Genomic DNA, 18,019 nt, shown 5'->3' with positions numbered 1-18,019 from the left:
AAAACACATCCAGCGTTCGCATTTTAATCGCGACTCTCTATCACATTGCTTCACAGTAACCCGAAATTATTATCGGTGTCAGATTCCTCCAACCGTGATACAGTCCTGCTGCTTTTTTTTCTTCACCAGTGTGTAAACGAGAATCACACGCGCTGCTTTTGAGCTGTGAGTGGGTTTTTTTTTTAACCATTTAAGGAGAACTAAATCCTTTTACTCCGCTGTGAGAAGATAAAAATATCAAAGGAGGAGGATGGCAAACTGCTTAAGTTATGCTCTCAACTTTACCTCGGCTGTGCTCGGATATTTAGCTTTCTCTGGGCCAGCTAAGACAACATGACTGTGGTTCTCCTCTCCACGGGGCCGGGGGTGAGATCCAGGCGTCAGCGACTGTAATAATCCAGTTTTTGACAGCTCGGACACCTTTCCGCGCCTCTCGGTGCTCCGCAGCTTGTGTTCACTGAGGCAGGCGGGCACTGGCTGGTTGAACTGCCTGGCTCACTTCCACTTCTTCTTCTCAAGCGGCCGTAGTGTTGATAGCTGGGAAATGATGTCCATGTCGCCCCATCCTACCGCTAAGAAAATCCCGAGCTGTGTTATCACTCCTGCTGGGCTGTCTAGATTCATACAGCGGAGAAGAAGTCTGTATTTGATGTAAACCTATTAAAGGCAGGGATCTGTCTGGTTTTGGTTGAATAAGTAATTAAACTTTATTTTAAATAAGCGATTTTATTAATATCATAACAGCTGGATGCAGCTACATTTGCGAGCCCTAATCAAAATTTGCGATGTTTTGTGGATTAACAGAATTTAGCCCACAACAAACATTCATTTCGGACAGGAAAGAGTTACGTTTTGTTACAAGGCAGCCAGCTGACTGACCACGTGACTCTACGGAAGTAACAGCGTCAACAGCATGCACTGATCCTGAGCTGAGCCTTGGCAAAAATGTTGCGTTATTTCGTCTTATTATTCATATTTGGATGCGTGAACAAAGTGTTGCGTCTTCAGAGTTCGTGCGTCGCCGAGCAGAAATCTGCAGGCCCCGAAAGAGCGGCGGACTGCGGCTGTGATAAGCTGAAGAGAGACGCTGCTATTGCAGTAGCAGAACCCGTGTACCCCGTGGAGGAGGAGAGAGCAGCTTTCATTGACCCTGCTGTCAAGTACTCCAAAGGCACAAACGAGAGGACTACTGTGGCGCAGGAGGATGAGCAGAAAACTAGTCCGGTACGTTCTGGCTCCTGTCACGACAACGAAAAGAAAAGAAAAGAAACAACTACTGTGAGAGTGTGGAGCTAAGGAAGTACGTGCAAAATGTCGTGCAAAAGTTACCCAAGTCTAGTCTAATCTTTCTTGGAACTCTTAGGTCTCTTGAGGTTCCCATGCATAAGCAAGACCCTGTAGCCAATCAGCAGCAACACCGATTGCTAAATTATGTCCACATATGTACTAATTTTACTGCAGTGTTTAAATAAATTGAAACGTCATATGTTGTAAATATGACTTTAACTCAGAAGCAGGAAGTGTAATAGACTTGTAAATTACTCTCAAACATGTTTGTGGCACTGTGGTTGATGTTATTAGTTGCATGTTTACTATTATTATAAATTGTCATGATTTATAGATTAATAGCTTATATATGTATATATAAATGTAGATGTGTTTTTACCTTTTTATTGCTGTTATGGTTCTGTAGCTGTGCTTACCTCTGCACTGTGGTCAGATTGGATCCAGCTTTTTTTCACCAGTTATTAATCCTGATAAATCTATATTACAGTTTATAGCAAAATCTGTCTGCTAGTAAAAAATGTATTTGCTGCACACAGATGGTGCGGATTATTGGAGGGGAGTTCCTGATGGGAACAGACAACCCAGGAATCCCTCCAGACGGTGAGGGCCCCCAGAGACTGGTGTATGTGGACTCCTTTGATATGGACATCCACGAAGTCACTGTCCGACAGTTTCAGAGCTTCATCCGTGCCACGGGATACGTGACTGAGGTGTTGAATAATATTAAGCCATGCTTTTCTGTTAGTGGTTTTCATTATCTTGGTGTCGTTTTTGCTCGTAACATTTGTATCTTTCTGGTTTCAGGCAGAGAATTTTGGAGACTCATTTGTGTTTGAGGGAATTTTAAGTGAGCCGATAAAAAGCCAAATCACTCAAGCAGTAAGTATACTTATTCAGCAGCCGACTTACCCTGTGCAGCTCATTTTTCGCATGCTACATCAGTTTGAAGCTTTAATGGAGCTTTGTCAAAAGACGTGCGGCTTGCATGTGATAGTTTTTCTTTCTCTGCACAAAATTAAGATTTATATTCATGCAAAACAAACTATCACATTGTTTACAAATGAAGATGTGTACAAGCCAGACTTTCTAATCAAAAGTACATCAGTGTTTAATAAATGTATAAGACTTTTACCTTTGTTTTAACAAAGGTGAATTCACAGAATTTTATACTGTGTTCAGAGGTAAATGTATCAGATATACTGTATATATCTATGACTTTGTTAAAAGGCTTTTTTGATAATGTAAGCACCCAAAGTACTTATCAAGAGAGTTTTTCTCCCCCACTAACAACACTGCTGCTGAACTGGCTGAAATGTCTCATTTGAAGTCTGCGCTTTTCTCCTTTGATTTCTCCGTGTCATATTTTCACCATGCCTACTTTGTGGCTATTTTATATGCGCTCAAACAAATTATGAGCAGCTGCCTCGCAGCGCACCCTTTCTGAGCCGCTTTTCCTGCACGAAAACGTCTCAGTCACAAGAAAACCACACCAAAATATTTGTTGTTGGCAGCAAAAGAGGACACACAAGAGTCTTTATGCATTCCCTGAATCTGAGGAACTGAGGACACAGTGGATCAGTTTTATTTTTGATGGCAGTGTCCCCACAACAGATGGATAGCTTGCTGCACAACTAATGTGGCTAATTGGTTTATCATATTGCCCAGAGGTTTGAGGAGGCCTTTGGCATGTGACAGCTTTACCTTCAGTGTCATGCTGTGCTTTGCAGGAAAAAAAAAAAGGAAAATAAATGTCATGCCAGATATGAAGAAGCCTCAAAGCGCCTCTTTTATCAAAAGTTATCTTAAACAGTATTTTTTGTGCATCAGACTTTGTCCACGCTTCAGCAGCAACATGAGTCCATTAACACCGGAGTGCACCAAAGACAGCTTTTGTGGTTAAGTTGCCAAAGTCAAGGGTTCATAACTGATCACTGAATGTAGCCTAATCATATGGCACAGCTGCAGTAACTTCACTAAATATTCCCAGTTTGAAAGTTAAACTTTTTGCAGCACTCGGGCTGAGTTCTGAACTCTAAAAGTTTGATGTCTTGACTAAAGTTTAAACGCATTTTATTATTTTCAGTTTTTTCTATTGGTATTTCCAGTAATGGTTTTTATATTATTATTGCACATATAGATTTTCCCCATAACTATCAGAATCTAAAATAAAAATTTTGGGGGGGTTTTGTGAACTGCTCCAATCATCCAGTTTAAAATTGTAGAATTTGACAGAGGGTGAATTTTATTGATGAAGCACAGAGATATTGTTGCAGTATTTCCCTGTTCATCTAAATAATTCCATATTTGACTGAATGTTTTCATGGGACACAAACTATGTAAGGAAATATTTTGGAAAATAAAGATTGCTATCATGACTTGTAAAGTGCAATCTCTGCCCTATATTTTATTTATCTTTTTTTTTTTTTCATATAATTTGGATCATCCTCCAACTATGATGTATTTAAATAGCTTTAGTCATATATGTTCTTTAAGGTGTTACCTGGAAAACCTTCAACATAACACCTTCAGGTTGCACGTTTTTGGGCATGACGACGTGTGTGTGTGTATATATATATATATATATATATATATATATATATCTTGAAAATGGTCACATTCTGGCTGTTTGGTGCTGAGCACATTAGGCAGGTTTTGTAAGAGAAAAACAGGAAAGAGTGTGTGAAAAGCATCATACGGTCAGTGACCACTGTTACCACTACTTGTTATTAGGTGGCTGCTGCCCCTTGGTGGCTTCCTGTCAAAGGGGCCTCCTGGAGGCACCCTGAGGGCCCAGACTCCAACATCACAGCCAGGTAGAAAAAATTCTCTTTTACTAAAAACCTCTTACTGTTTTCAAGAGAATTCTCCACATTTATGTGAAATACTTATTCAAAAGCAAACCTTTGCTCTTCTTTTATTTATTTTGTTTATTTTTGCCACACCTTTAGCAAAAAAAATTACCAATGATGAGCCGACTAAGAGCTCAGTAAATGACTTTAAATCTGTGTTTTGTAGGCTCGATCATCCTGTTTTACATGTCTCGTGGACAGATGCTGTTGCCTACTGCTCGTGGGCTAACAAGAGACTCCCCACAGAAGCAGAATGGGAATATGCCTGCAGGGGCGGCCTGAAAGACAGGTAAGATGTTAACTAATGATCAAAATCTGACTCAGGAAAAACTTGATCAGTCCCTGTGGGGAAATTGCTTTCTTACAATTGCTCAACACACAGTTAAAAAAAGGAGAAATGCTAACAAAAAGAAGCAGAAACTGAAAAATTACAAGTGCAAATCAAAAGAAACCTTACTCTGAAAGATGCTTGGGGATGTACATTTCCTACATAAACTATGGTTCAAATTCCCCTCCTGCTATCTCACATCTACATTTAGACTTTACCCGTGGGGAAACAACTTGAACCCAAAAGGACAACACTATGCTAACCTCTGGCAGGGGGATTTCCCCACACACAACTCTGGAGAAGATGGGTACATCAAAACGTCACCGGTAAGACACACATGGGAGAATGACGAAATGCTGTAATTATGGGTGTGTTGAGGAATATCGTATTTCAGGTTGTGAGAGGAGAAAGATTTGCTTAATGAAAAGATGACTGGATATAAGAGAGCATTTCAAAGGTTGATTAAGTCACAGAAGACATTTGCAACCTTCAGAGACCACATCGAGAGCAGTAAGACAATATAAATCTAATCTTATTCTCAACAAGTGCAACTTAAAACTAGCAGCCACTTAGCAATGGGCTAAAATGACATGTTTTTAGCATTTAAACACCTATAAAAGTATCATAGATTTTTTTATTTCATGACAGTAGCGTGTATGATATATTATGACACCATCACAGTGCCTGTGATTCTACATTCCTGTCAACTATTTAGCAACTTTCTAAAATGACCTCTTTTTATCATATAAACATCTGTTTTTCTTTCCTCAGTATGATTAAGGATATCAGTTTGCAAACAGCACTAACAGGCCAAGCAGTGCTACAGCATGGACATGTACTAGTTACCATAATACAGTATGTGAACATATGAAAGGTATAAATATTCACAGCCCCAAATGCACTGTGGGAGGTTAATTAGTGAATTGGATAAGTGGAAGAAGAAATTGGATGGATAGATAGAAAATTAACAATAATTCAAAAATGAAATCAAAGCTTGCAGTAAAGTGACAGTAGTTCCCTTAAACCCTGCAGGTGATGACCTTTCCTGCCAATGCTTTTGGTCTGTACGACATGGTGGGGAATGCATGGGAATGGACAGCAGACTGGTGGACTGTGCATCACACCACAGACCCACAACACAACCCAGTAATGACACATTACGTTCAAGTTTTGTCTTTATCATGAGTTTAGTTTAGTTTAGTTTTTTTAAATCTACCATTTCTGTATTCTGCTCTCTTTCAGACGGGTCCTCCTTCAGGCACTGACAAAGTGAAGAAGGGAGGGTCATACATGTGCCACAGGGTAGGAAAATGATTGTGTTAAACATCCAGATTGTCAAATAAGAAATTTAAAACATCACCCTGCATGGTAATAATGATATATTTGCTGAAATATACTAAATATATTAATTACCTCACTGGGTGTTTGTGGGATTTTGTGGTGTAAGGTGATCAGTGAAAGCAAAACTGTTCGAGAAACACTGAACCCAGACAACAGCAGCGCTGATATCAACATTTCTAAGGGGAAGTAGGGCAGCTCTCTGTTACTCTGCACCTGTTTGATAACAAAAGGATAAACGTATTCATCTTTTCTTTCTGGTACATGGGGATTTTGATGCTAGTGACTGGCTCTTCTTACATATTACCGTTCCACTTTGCTTGCAGTCCTTACCACAGACGTTCTCTTGTTTCATATTAGTTAACTGTGTGAGGGAGCAGAGAAGTCGGTGATTGGTGGCTGTGCACAAACAGGCTCTCTGCAAGATTGGTAGTCAGTAGTCTTGACTACCAAGCAGTAAAATATCTCAAAAGTTTATATGGCTGAGATAATTCAGTTTATTCACAGTAAATTTCCCTTTTTTTTTCTTTTTCCCCTTCTTTCAGTCTTACTGTTACAGATACCGTTGTGCAGCTCGAAGCCAAAACACTCCGGACAGCTCAGCTTCTAATCTTGGTTTTCGCTGTGTTTCTCAGGAGAAACGATAATTTGACCTGCTTGTCTTAAATACAGACTCGTTGACTGAAGCTGCTGCCTAAACCCAGTGTTGAATATAGAGTAAGGACATGCTACCTTTAACTGTGATCTCATTACCATACATCTGAAAAATGATGTTTCAGAAAGGAGGACAGCAAATCTTCACCAATACTGGATGTTCACAGAATTCTTACATTTTATAGCCAGATTTTTTCAGATATTTTCATAGGGAAAAATTGGAAAAGCTTTCTTCACCTTTGAGTACAGTTGAAAAAAACAAAAAACAATTAATAATTCAAGTTAATGTATCCTCTTGGGTATGAGAACCTTTCACTGGAACAGACTAGTGCAGCTTTTATGTGTTGCCATTATCAGTCAAAAGCTGGTTGGGATAGAGATTAAAAGTAAATCTTAATGTGCAGATCATGTGACTTTGCTGCAAAAAAAAAATGGAGATTTTCATAGAATTTTCACAAACACCAAGGATCCTGCGATAGCTCACATCTTTCTCTTTGTAAAAGTAAATGTATTTTTTAGTTATTTAAAGGTTGTTTTTTTTTTCTCAAAAAAAATGTTTCATACATTTTCATAATAAAGTTGCTCTTTTTTCCTCTTTGTAACAGTTGTGTTGAATTGTTTATGTGTTGAAGACATAAGGTTTGATAAATGACAGCCATATTAAACATGTTTAGTTTTAATATGTAGTATCCACCAGAGGGCAGTACACATTCACATCTATCTGTCTATATATGGAACTGAGGGCATGAAATTCAGAACCTAAATACAGCATCTATCAACAAGCACTGACACTGTTTATCTAAACTGAATAGATGCAATAATTCTAATACTAGAAGAGCGACAGAAAACCCGCAAACCTCTGCAAAAGAATCAAAATGTTATTTATTTTAACTTGTTTAGGATACATATTGCATGTGAAAATAATAAACCAAGCAGCGAAAAAATGTCTAACCAAATAAATCAATGAACAAAAAGTCAAAAGGTTTCTAGTGCACCTTAAGGAAAAATGAAGTCAAAAAGGTTTTTATCAAACATTTGTATTTCTAGCATTTTACATCACATTTATCTGCAAACTAAAATCCTATCATCTTGCAGTGTAAATCAGAAAGTTCAAAGATATAGTTGATACAACATTACTGCACAATTGCTAACATTCAGTAGACAGTTTAACAAGTCTAAACCCCGCTGTCAGCTTTTAGTCGGAGTTCATACAAACTCCTTTATCTATCAGTGCACAACAGATTAACTGTTTTACAAAACAGAGAAAGAAACATTTCTACTAATGCTGGAAGAAGTCCATCGACCCTGCTGCTGTATCATTTTCCCAAAAGAAAGTGAGCCAAAAAATTTACCACAGAAACAGAGCAGAGCAACTAAGACAACCTGGAGGCTAACTACAGCTGCCATCTTGGAAAGTCCAGAATGGTTAAGTGTTAGAAAGAATCAAACGAAGGCGATACGCTATACTAATAAAAATCCTGCACTTGATCACTCTGCCTCTTATTAGCAAAGCTGAGAATACAAAACAAAAATTTCAACTTTATTTGACTTTTGCCCCAAAATGGCAAAAGTGTGTCTTTTTGTGCTGCTGGAGACAGTAAATCCTCACCACATGTAATAACTACGCGTGGTGTCGACAGGAGAGGGTTTTCCCTCTGTGCTGCCATCTTTGTCCTTCTCACCATCAGCCTCCCACAGGTTAATGAGTGGCGGGTAAAGCTCATTAAGTGGAATGGAGGATGTCTTCAGCATGTACTTCTTCAAGGAGTGGTGGTAATTTTTCCTCTTCCATCTGCGGGCCATGTAGATGCCCACAGTGGCCAGACTGAGGAAGAGCAACATGGTCGACATGACAGCTAGCACAGCCGCGCTTGGGTGCTGGTCTGTCAGGTCCAGCGCAAAGGTAGCGCTACGTGTCGTCACATTAACGCAAGATTTGTGTGTCTGCAGATGGATGTTGGAGACAGTGAGGCATACCTCATACTCTGTGGCAGGTTGAAGGTGTGTGAGGTTGTACTCGTGGACATCTACAGGAACACGAGCTGTGTAGGTGATGTGTGGGTTATCAATCTTCATGGTGGCCGAAGCCCACTTTAGGTTTGACGACATGACGTTAGAGTTGACTTTCCAGGAGACCAAGATGGAGTGTGACTCCGTCTGCTTGACATAGATCTTCATCACTTGAGCGCTGTCGAGCAAGGTTCCATTTATACGGATGGTGGCGGTTCCCGTGTCAGCTCCTTCGGTGTTTTGGGCCACGCAGGTGTAACGACCAGAATCTTCCGCCTGAACATGAGAAAGCCGCAGGGTCCCCTCGCTGGTCAAGTGATAGCGCTCCGACACGGTGTCTGTTGTGATTTTGTTTCCGAGAGGAGTCACCCAGTAGATATCTGGATCTGGTTCAGCCATTGCCCGACAGTCCAGGCTGACACTCATCCCTAGCTCTAGGTTCAAGTGGCTGGGGAAGGTGTCACGGGATATAAGAGGAAGACACTGCTCTGTTGACTCCAGCAGCCTGAGTTCTCTGACCCGCTGGCCTCTGAGTTCTGGTGGGGAGGTGCACAGCATGGCCAAGGGCTCCATGAAGCGCACAGTTGTCCTGTTGGAACTCATCCACTGTATGACACAATCACAGCGCAATGGGTTGCTGTGAAGACTGATCTCCCGCAGATTAGGCAACATCTCCACAGTTTGCTTGTAGAGGGCAGTAAGAGCATTATTGTTGAGCATCAGACTCTCTAGGGAAGGCATGTCCCTGAATGCAAACCTGTGGATATAAGACAGTTTCGGGTTGTTGGTTGCCTCCAGTTTAGTCAGTTCTGGGAGGTTGTCCATAGCATAGCGGTCAATAGACACTAACTCCATCATGTTGTTGATGCCCAACTCCTTCAGCCGTAGCATGTTTCTGAAGTCTCCTTCCTGAATTTTGTGAACTGGATTTTTGTTTAAATCCAAGAATTTCAGATTGGGAACTTTCTGAAGGGCCAATTGAGGGATACTGACCAGTTTGTTGTCATAGAAAGAAATACTCTCCAAATTATCTAAACCTACAAATGCATCTGCTGGAACATCAGTGAGATCCATTCCAGCCAAAACCAGACTTCTCAGTCTTCCTAGAGGTTTAAAGTTCATGTCCAGGAGACCAATAACTGGATTCTCCCCAATCATAAGAATCTCAAGATTGGGTGTTTCTTCAAACCAGCGACTATCTATGACATGGAGCCTATTGGAGTTCAGGTGAAGGCGCAGCAGGCTGTGCAGGCCTGCGAATGCTCGAGGGGAGATGTAGCTTATCTGGTTGTGGTTGATGTAGAGCTCCTGGAGGTTGGAGAGATTTTGCAAGCAGTGGTCTGGCAGCTGAGTGATCTGGTTCTCCTCTAGATGCAGGGTGGTCAGGTGGTTCATACTTGTGAGGCCAACAGCTTCCACAGTGCTAAAGTTGTTTTGGGATAAATCTAGCTCTGTCAAGTTATACAATATCTCCAGCTCTCCACTGGTACGAGAGATAGCGTTGCTTTGGAGCAGTAACACCTGGGTATCTACTGATAAGTTGGTAGGAATGTGGGTTAGCCTCAAGTCATTGCAATCCACTGTAGTTGCCTCCTTGTAGGTTGACTGCGGGGTGAACCAAGGGCGGATCTCGCATACACACAAACGAGGGCATTCTTTGCCGTGTACCGCTGACAGAAAGGAAAGAAGAAATCCTATGCACAGCCAGATTAGAGGAGGCCAAGGCTGACAGCTGAGCGCCATGTTGTCTGCTCTGCCTGCTCACAAAAGGCTTAAATGAGAGGCAGTGTTTAGGACGAGGATATAAGGGTGTGGTTAATGAGCATTAGTCTCCTTTGCTTGTAGCTAGCTGCTTTAGGTCAAGAATGGTGATTTCTAATCAAGAGGAAAGTGTTTGCAAAAGGCAGACCCGACAGGCATTGGATCCAAACTTCAACTTCAAGTTCTGACCTGAAAAAGAAAGAGAGCAAGACAGCTGTTAAGGTATATACGCTTTTTTTGTTTTCTTTTGTTTTGTTTTATAAAAAATAATGGAATCCAAAGTGAGCAAGAAACTGCAAAAAAACAAAAACCCCCACCCCCCCTGAAAAACAGCATAACACTGTGAAGTGTGAAAGTAAAGAGTGAACTGTTAATTTCATAATGAAAAAAAATTAGACAAGTGTCCCATTTCTATGGCACACCCCCCACAGATATTTAGGAATATTTCAGATGATGTGTCTAACGGGGCGGAATAAATCTGTCAAATTGATGTGGCTGTCCATGAGTCATGTAGGAATTTATCATGTTTAATGACATCTTGCATATCCAGACAAAATTGATAATACGCAGAAGCATGCTTAATTACTTCAAGAGCTTGAAATGAACCCAAACAATTCATGCCAAAACACCTCTTGAAATTTGTTCTTGAGTAATTAGGGGCTGTTTATTTACATGTAAAGATTTACTGATACAGCAATGAAATCAAAAACCTTTGCAACATATTTCAAATCTTGCTCTTCCTTTATCAAAATTACCATTTTACCCAAGCAGATTAACTATCGGAGAAAAAGGCAAAACTTTTGGAGTACACACTACACTGTTCATCATGTCAGATGATAGGGTTGCTTTTGACTCTGCCTCCTTGATGTATCTGTCTCCTTGGAGATTATGAAAATATTTTCTTTCTCTCTCTTGCTGGGTTGTTTAGATTATCTGCATACCAGCTTATTATCAGTTATCCTCTTCAACGAGTGAGCGGGGTTGGAGCAGCCGGCAGCTCTGGCTGTGAGCCCATTACACAACAGGCTTAATATACTGGGAGTGCTCTTCACTGTTAATCACTCACTGCTTATGATAAAGACCCGTGGTAGGCAGTCACAAACAAGTGAACTTGAGCTGTGGGCACGCTGTATAACTGTGCATCTCCAGGTTTGTTCAGATTAAGGCAAGCAGAGAAGAATCAAGCTGATTGATATACTGAGCTGCCAAAGATTTTATGCTTTTGCTTTTTGTTCTACAGTGTGATTTATATATTTATATATATGAGCGGCAGCACAGACTTGACTTTTATAAATGTATATTGTTAGAAACTAAAAATATAACAGCCAAACATTCTTCTTTTAGCCAGTTTTGCAAGTACAGACACTGTCTATTGTGTGTATGTGAGGTTGTTTTTGTGTGTGTTTGTGTGTCAAAAGTGGTACACATCTAAACAACCAGAGGGAAATTTATACTTATGCCTATAATAGCAGACTGAGTAATGGAGAAGGAAAAGAGACTCTTTGCTTTCTTTCACTAAAACAAACAACTGCAGTCTCAGCCTCCAGTATGACTAACACTAACGCTTGTTTTGATCCTCACATACCGAGGTTGAGCTTCTGTGTGTGTCTGTGTGCACACGCGCGTGTGTGTAAGTTGGGTGACATTTATTTCAGATCGTAAGTGACAAGTTTCTCAGATATTAACATAAAATAGATACAGATTGTTTTCCCTCTCCTCTCATATGCTGTCTGTTCACGCTTTGCAGTGTGTTGACAGATTCTCGCAGTTTTCCCCCTTATATTTGCATGTGCAATAATGCAAAGGCTGCTCAACAAATGCAGAGTGAAACCCTGTGCCATGCAGAAAAACAAGTTGTTTCTTAGAGAGTTGAAATGCAATAAAGAGAGGAACGGCACAACAAAAGCAGATTTCAACAAATTCAGTCAAACAGAGGAAATATAACACAGAATAAGCATCAAAGCTCACCCATCTTTCTTTAAGAATTCATACGGTACCTGGGATCAGGTGGCTGTTCTCTGCAATGACCTGGTCACGCACAAACTGATCTAATCGATTCCCTCAGTGTGGCAGCAGGAACATGTGCCTTCTATTCATAGATCCTGATTAGAAAACCCTGGTGAACATGTGGCATCTCCTCTTGCTTTTAGTCTTCAATCATTTAAATAATCCAGTCATATGTTGTTCATTTTAATTACTTGCCTATAAATATGTGTAGATATTTCCTTGATAACACATTTATCTGTCCTCTCTGTCGCTGTTCGGGTGTTAAATTGGAGAAGACAGGAGGAGTAATGTTTGTTTTCATGCTGGGGCCATAAAACTCAGACACCTGCCACTAGGTTTCTGGCAGCCTTGCAACACTGTGGGAGTCAGCATCCGGTACACACCTATGTCTTGCTGTGTGTGTGTACGTGTTGACCTTATTGACCCTGGGAACTTTTGCTGGCCACATATGCTCGGTTTCACTGGTAGCTTGCTTCATAATCACTGCAGTACACAAATTCACACTTACACACTCTCCACTCAACCCACACACACACACGTATTGCTGGCTAAAGACCAGTTCCACTGAAGTGGTTGGAATGACTTCCCACCTGTTCATAACATCAAGCTTTTGCTGGCCCAGTGCTAGTTCATCCACACAGCCTGCTGCTCTGACCCCCTGCCCACTGCCACTCTGCTAACAAGGCTGAAGGATAACTTTAGTCTATGTGCACCACATTTTTTGCATGCACTGTGTGTGTTATGGCTTATAATGCACACTCTTTCCGCTTTGTGCACAGCTTGTGTGTCATTATAACTGTTGTTCTTTGCAATCTTATAGACATCATTTGTGATTGAAAAATTCTACATACAACTTCCTAGTGATACTCCTCAGCCTCAAAACTCTAACTGCAATAGAGGACTTATTTACAAGAGATCATATTTACAAGAGAGTGGGCGTTGGTGGTATGACACCTTTATGAAGTCTTGTTTTCACTGCGTTTTGGGATGCAGCAGAGATTAGGTTTGAGATTAATACTCTGTCTACCAAAGCAGGGCTGCACCTGTTGGATACCAGCACCTATATGCTGAAACTCTGTTGCTAATCATTTGGCTGAGGTGGCAGAGAGTAACAACACTGTATGGAACATGATTAAAAAATGCATTCTTACATTTGAGCCTACACTGCACCTGTCACCACACTTCTCACAGAATACACGTTTCATCCCATCTCATCACGTCCCCCCGGCACATACCCGTCCTCCCCTTGCCTTGATTTTCACATGCATGCATACTCTAAATACTAGAAGGATGAAGAAAAATCCTTCAGTAGCTTGGCATTATCCAGCTGACTGTCAGAACTGAAGGCTCAAGCAGAGGGGATTTACTCGCTTTGCACACCCAATCCTTATGAGGTTTTAATCCAAGTACACATTATACATATAAAATGCATTCACATCCATCTGCAGCTGCTGCATAGAATATACAATAGCTCTGCACTTGGTTCAACTGAACTTTCAGAGGTTCATTGGCCCTGAGGGTCCAAAGCATGACAGCAAGATGTAATTGCAGCACATAACAAAGTTTGTCTGTTCCATGTTAGGGCTTCATAAATCTGTTTATAAGATATTTTCTTCGGACAATACGAGCAGCAAGATAATGAGAGCCCCTGAAGGAACACAGACCTGCAGTCAGATGCATGATCATTACTCTTTAGATCCGTGGAGTGCGAGTCTTTGTATGTGCACCTGGCAGTCATTGTTTTCAATCACAGAAATCAAAGAGGGCTCCTTATTTGAAAAGACTTTGATTGAATAAAAATTATGATGCTTGTGTTGTTTTTGAGTAATTTCACTTGACTCAGTTTTACACCTTCTAATAATTGCTGCTAATATTACACTTCACCATACACCCCTGGCACAGCTAGGAGGAACCTCACTTGATAGCACGCCACATAATTTTTCACAGGAGGCTATTCTTATACCCATCTGTTTCTGGGGCCCGTTTCACTGGGTGCAAAATGTGAGCAGTGTTTCTGAATCAGCAGCCATACAACAGGCTCACAGACATGCCATCACCATGGCAACGGCTATGCCACTGGCATTTGTTTCATAACCAAATGAGAAGACAGCTATTAGTGCCATCAGGCAGCTAAAGAAATATGCCAGTAAAAACTTGGGCTGGTGCAATATAAGCCCATAGGTATGATTAAACAACCAACCATATGTGCATGGGAAATACTACCCTTGCAGCAAAACCAATAAATGAAACTATATTTTGCACACATATCTCATAATCTTTTCTCATCACCATACACTATATTACAATAATGCACTCATTTATTTACAAATTACACTAAAGCTACTAGTTTCCCATAACATATAATATCAATCCAGAGCAGTAACAGTGCTGAAAAGCCAGGCAATGCCGCCTGATGTTTTCTCCATGTCCTCACTGTGCTGGCCTGCCTGAGAGACATCCTGTTTCTACTCCATTAGTATGCAAGTGTCTCACTTCACATCACAGAGGGCTTCGGTGCAGCTGCTGATTGCAGAGGTGTAGCTGAGAAGGATGCATGTCCACTCAGTGGGGAAAAAGAGTGCAAAGAGGGAGAAGGTGGGGAGCTCAAAGGCCACAGGAGGAAACTGCTGAGCTGAAAACGCTACAGGACTGAAGGTGCAATGAAAATATCTAACAATATGTATGGAATCATAGAAAAGTATGCTGCATTGTTTCTTCAGAATCCGTTGAGGGTTAAAAGTCACAGAGCAGCAAATTGTCTCTGTATTTCCATTTACTGCAAATCCATATGGTAGGTTTATTTCCCTGAGGAACAGAGATGGATCTTGACACAATTTTTCTACTTTGGCTTCAATTTTTTTTTTCCTCTCCATGTTTTTTTTCCCCACACACACACTCCCCCTCCACTTCAGCTCTCCTTAAAGTTGCAGTGTCTGTGAAAACCCAATATGTTGTCATTGGAGTATCGATCAATCATAGTGACATGCCAAGGTCTCTAATCTCTGGGGAATCCCTATTTGGAAAGACTCAGAGGTCAGGGGAAATTAACTTTCTCTGTTTAAATTGACCTACTGTGCAGGCCAAAGAAATCATGCCAATAATAATGCTTTTAAGTGTATTCTAGTAAATGTGCTTCTTTATGGTGTGTGAGTCTGGGACAGTAAAGGCTCTGCATGTGAGTGCATGAATGTGGTTTGCATTGTAAAGATCATTGAATAGACAGTAAGGTTATATAAAAGCAGTTCATTTACCATTTCATGTTTTTTAACTACATTTTGAAGTGTTTAATGACATATTTTACCTTTAACAGATAGAACATAGAGTTTCATTTAAAAGCGCATTTTAAATGTACTATACAGAGTGTGCAAAAAACCCAAAACAAAACACATTCACTCAGTCATGACTAGACAGGACCTTTCAATGGCCCGTCGTGTTTCCATGTTTCAATTCAGATCACACTCTCAAAGGAATAAGGTCAAGCTGTTGCACCCTCATCTCCCCTCCACTCCTGTGGGAACTCCAGCACCAGAACATGCTGCAGCGGTAGCCCTTTGGCGCACAATGGCGCACAGACACACCAAGACGTGTCTTTGTGTCGATATTCTCTCACACTCCTCATTACCAGCTGAGGAGCTACGTCACTGTGCATTGTTGCTGCTAAGGTTGGGGGAAGGTTCCACAGCCTCCTGAACTTTGATATCATTGGCTCACTGAGCGACTACAAAAAGTTGTGTGCTTGTGTTTGCTGGAAAACTGGCAGTGTGCAAATCATGCAATACGTAATGTTTCTTTTGTCTGAGCGTAAAAGTATTGAGAAAACTCAACTACAAGTTGATGGTCTGCAACTCTTTGTGCCGCATTAGTGAGCTCAGTAACAGGTGCTCTGTTATGCAGCAGCTGAAACAACAGAGCCAACTCGACAAAGGTGACCGTAACAATGCAGACTCGCTGCTTTCTTCTTAGTGGAAACACAAGATTGTCTGTTTCCGTTCCTTCCTGGTCAGAATTTCAGGCACTTCCTGAGCATTAATTCCCTACAAATGCAATTAGGTTTTTATGAAGCAGGTGAGTACTCCTCTGCTGTCCCAGTGCGCTCTACGCTGGCAAGTTATGTTGCAGGAAACTATGTGTAAATGTTACACTGCATTGTTAGTTGAAAACCAACTAGAGCGTAGTGTCACTAATTCTGCGTGTTTGCACCCCCCCCCCCTTTTTTTTTGAGAAATATATAATCAGTAAAGCAAAATAATTTCACTTAACACAGTTTTAACATCAGGTTTGGTTTATGTTTTCTTTGTTTTCCTCCGACCTATCAGTACACATTGATGGATTGTCTAGACTTGGAAAGGTTCGTAGTAATAATCATATGCCCTGTAGAGACTGACTGCAGAGCGGAATCTCCTCGAAAATCGCTGCAAAAAAATACATTTTTATTGATAAGATTGACCGAGCAGACATACTGCAGAATAACAACGTCCAAATATCGATAAATCTTTCTTTTTTTAGTCGTTTCTGTTTGTTCGGGCAATTAAAACAGTCTTTTCTCTTAACGAGGATCCACAGCTCTTATTGTCACATTGCATCTTTGTTGAACAGTGCAATTCTCAAACCACGAGATCTTTTAAGAACTGCAACACGATGACTTCATCTGTATCGTTCCGAACCGGACTGAAATATTAATGTCGTCATACCTGGTCAGAAATTAAGAAAACCACTTGAGATATTCTATGGACACGCATCAAAAAAAATTCAGCACATGCATAAAATAAACAGGCGTTTGCTCTCACCTATGAAGCGCCGTATCCTCTGTACGAAAGACTGCTGCAGGCTACTGTATGTGACCCATGCAGTATCCGCAACTCCAGGATGATGCGCGAGCGATGCAAACTATGTTTTTGAATACAATTATTAACCCGAACAAAGAGATTTGCAGAAGAAAAAAACACCCCGCTGGGTTTAGTATCCCTTCTACTCCAACTGGTGTTTGAAACACGGCGATACTTCAGTAGTGAAAGGCAGCAGCGCGCAGCTTCCACAGAGCAGCTGCCCTGTGCAGGTCAGCTGGACAGAAACGCCTCTGACACCGACTCTGGTGCCCAAACAAGCAACCTCACCATCTGTTCTGTCATCACCAGCATGGGAACGAAAATCCCACCCTACCGGCCACGAGCTGCGATGTGCGGATTATGGTGTGAGGTACCAATGAGTACACTGAGAATGTTTGAATGGTTTTTGTTGTTGAGCTCTTAAACGTTGTGTATATTTTCCACTCCTCAGGTAAATCTTGTAGTCAGCATCAGTAAGGAGAAGATGTGAAAGACACGATCCAAAACTCGTTTTTTCTGCCACGAGCTTGGGTTTAATAATTCATAATAATTATGAACTGAAATGGACTTTAAGTGGATTACCCCACTTCTTTCCCCCTGACCCTTACCCAGTGTTTCTCAAGCTATGGGGCGGGCCCCACTGGTGGAGCATAGAGCCGGTGGCGCATGGACGACCACGAGAAAATATGGAGACAAGCTAGGCTGAATGAATAATTTGATAATTTTAATTACTGTTTTAATGTTTTGGTTATTTGGCTTGTGGAGCTTCTGAAGTTTAAGAACCACTCCAACTTGAATGTAACCTTACCAGAACCCTTTAACCAGGTCTTTAACATTAAATTATTACATTTAACCATTTATGTCACAGGGATTTCCTTTTTTCCCCATAAAGAAGGTGAATCCCCACACTGTGTAAACAGATTTAGGTATAACGCAAGTGCACACGCAAACTCTTCACA

General features: G+C 41.0%; 3 protein-coding genes across 3 annotated transcripts in view; 1 reads left to right on the top strand and 2 right to left on the bottom strand.

Moving 5' to 3' along the window:
- The window catches only part of LOC115780998 (inositol 1,4,5-trisphosphate receptor type 1-like), a 77,537-nt gene extending 76,763 nt beyond the window's left edge, over positions 1-774 (bottom strand). The window contains exon 1 of the mRNA XM_030730477.1: positions 286-774. The gene's annotated coding sequence lies outside the window, so the exon portion shown is untranslated. The remainder of the gene's footprint in view (positions 1-285) is intronic.
- On the top strand, positions 774-7,058 carry sumf1 (sulfatase modifying factor 1). The gene is made up of 9 exons (XM_030730476.1): positions 774-1,224; positions 1,824-1,997; positions 2,092-2,166; positions 4,018-4,100; positions 4,303-4,425; positions 4,676-4,790; positions 5,497-5,610; positions 5,707-5,766; positions 6,348-7,058. The coding sequence occupies exons 1-9, from the start codon at positions 946-948 to the stop codon at positions 6,447-6,449; spliced, it is 1,125 nt and encodes a 374-aa protein (XP_030586336.1). The 5' UTR covers positions 774-945; the 3' UTR covers positions 6,450-7,058.
- Positions 7,059-7,335: 277 nt separating this feature from the next.
- Positions 7,336-17,310, bottom strand: LOC115780795 (leucine-rich repeat neuronal protein 1-like). The gene is made up of 2 exons (XM_030730202.1): positions 17,022-17,310; positions 7,336-10,416 (listed from the first exon to the last, which is right to left on the bottom strand). The coding sequence occupies exon 2, from the start codon at positions 10,207-10,209 to the stop codon at positions 8,062-8,064; it is 2,148 nt and encodes a 715-aa protein (XP_030586062.1). The 5' UTR covers positions 10,210-10,416; positions 17,022-17,310; the 3' UTR covers positions 7,336-8,061.
- Between the last annotated feature and the right edge of the window lie 709 nt (positions 17,311-18,019).

Source organism: Archocentrus centrarchus, chromosome 5 (genome assembly GCF_007364275.1).
Source record: "Archocentrus centrarchus isolate MPI-CPG fArcCen1 chromosome 5, fArcCen1, whole genome shotgun sequence".
In the NCBI taxonomy this organism is placed as follows: Eukaryota; Metazoa; Chordata; class Actinopteri; order Cichliformes; family Cichlidae; genus Archocentrus; species Archocentrus centrarchus.
This window is presented reverse-complemented; position numbering and strand designations above follow the sequence as displayed.

Excerpts from the sequence above, each read along its gene's own strand:
- sumf1 (XM_030730476.1), top strand. The coding sequence starts at position 946 with ATGTTGCGTTATTTCGTCTTATTATTCATATTTGGATGCGTGAACAAA. Across the intron at positions 1,998-2,091 it reads CCACGGGATACGTGACTGAG|GCAGAGAATTTTGGAGACTC; the intron begins GTGTTGAATAAT and ends TTCTGGTTTCAG. Across the intron at positions 5,767-6,347 it reads GGTCATACATGTGCCACAGG|TCTTACTGTTACAGATACCG; the intron begins GTAGGAAAATGA and ends CCCTTCTTTCAG.
- LOC115780795 (XM_030730202.1), bottom strand. The coding sequence starts at position 10,209 with ATGGCGCTCAGCTGTCAGCCTTGGCCTCCTCTAATCTGGCTGTGCATA.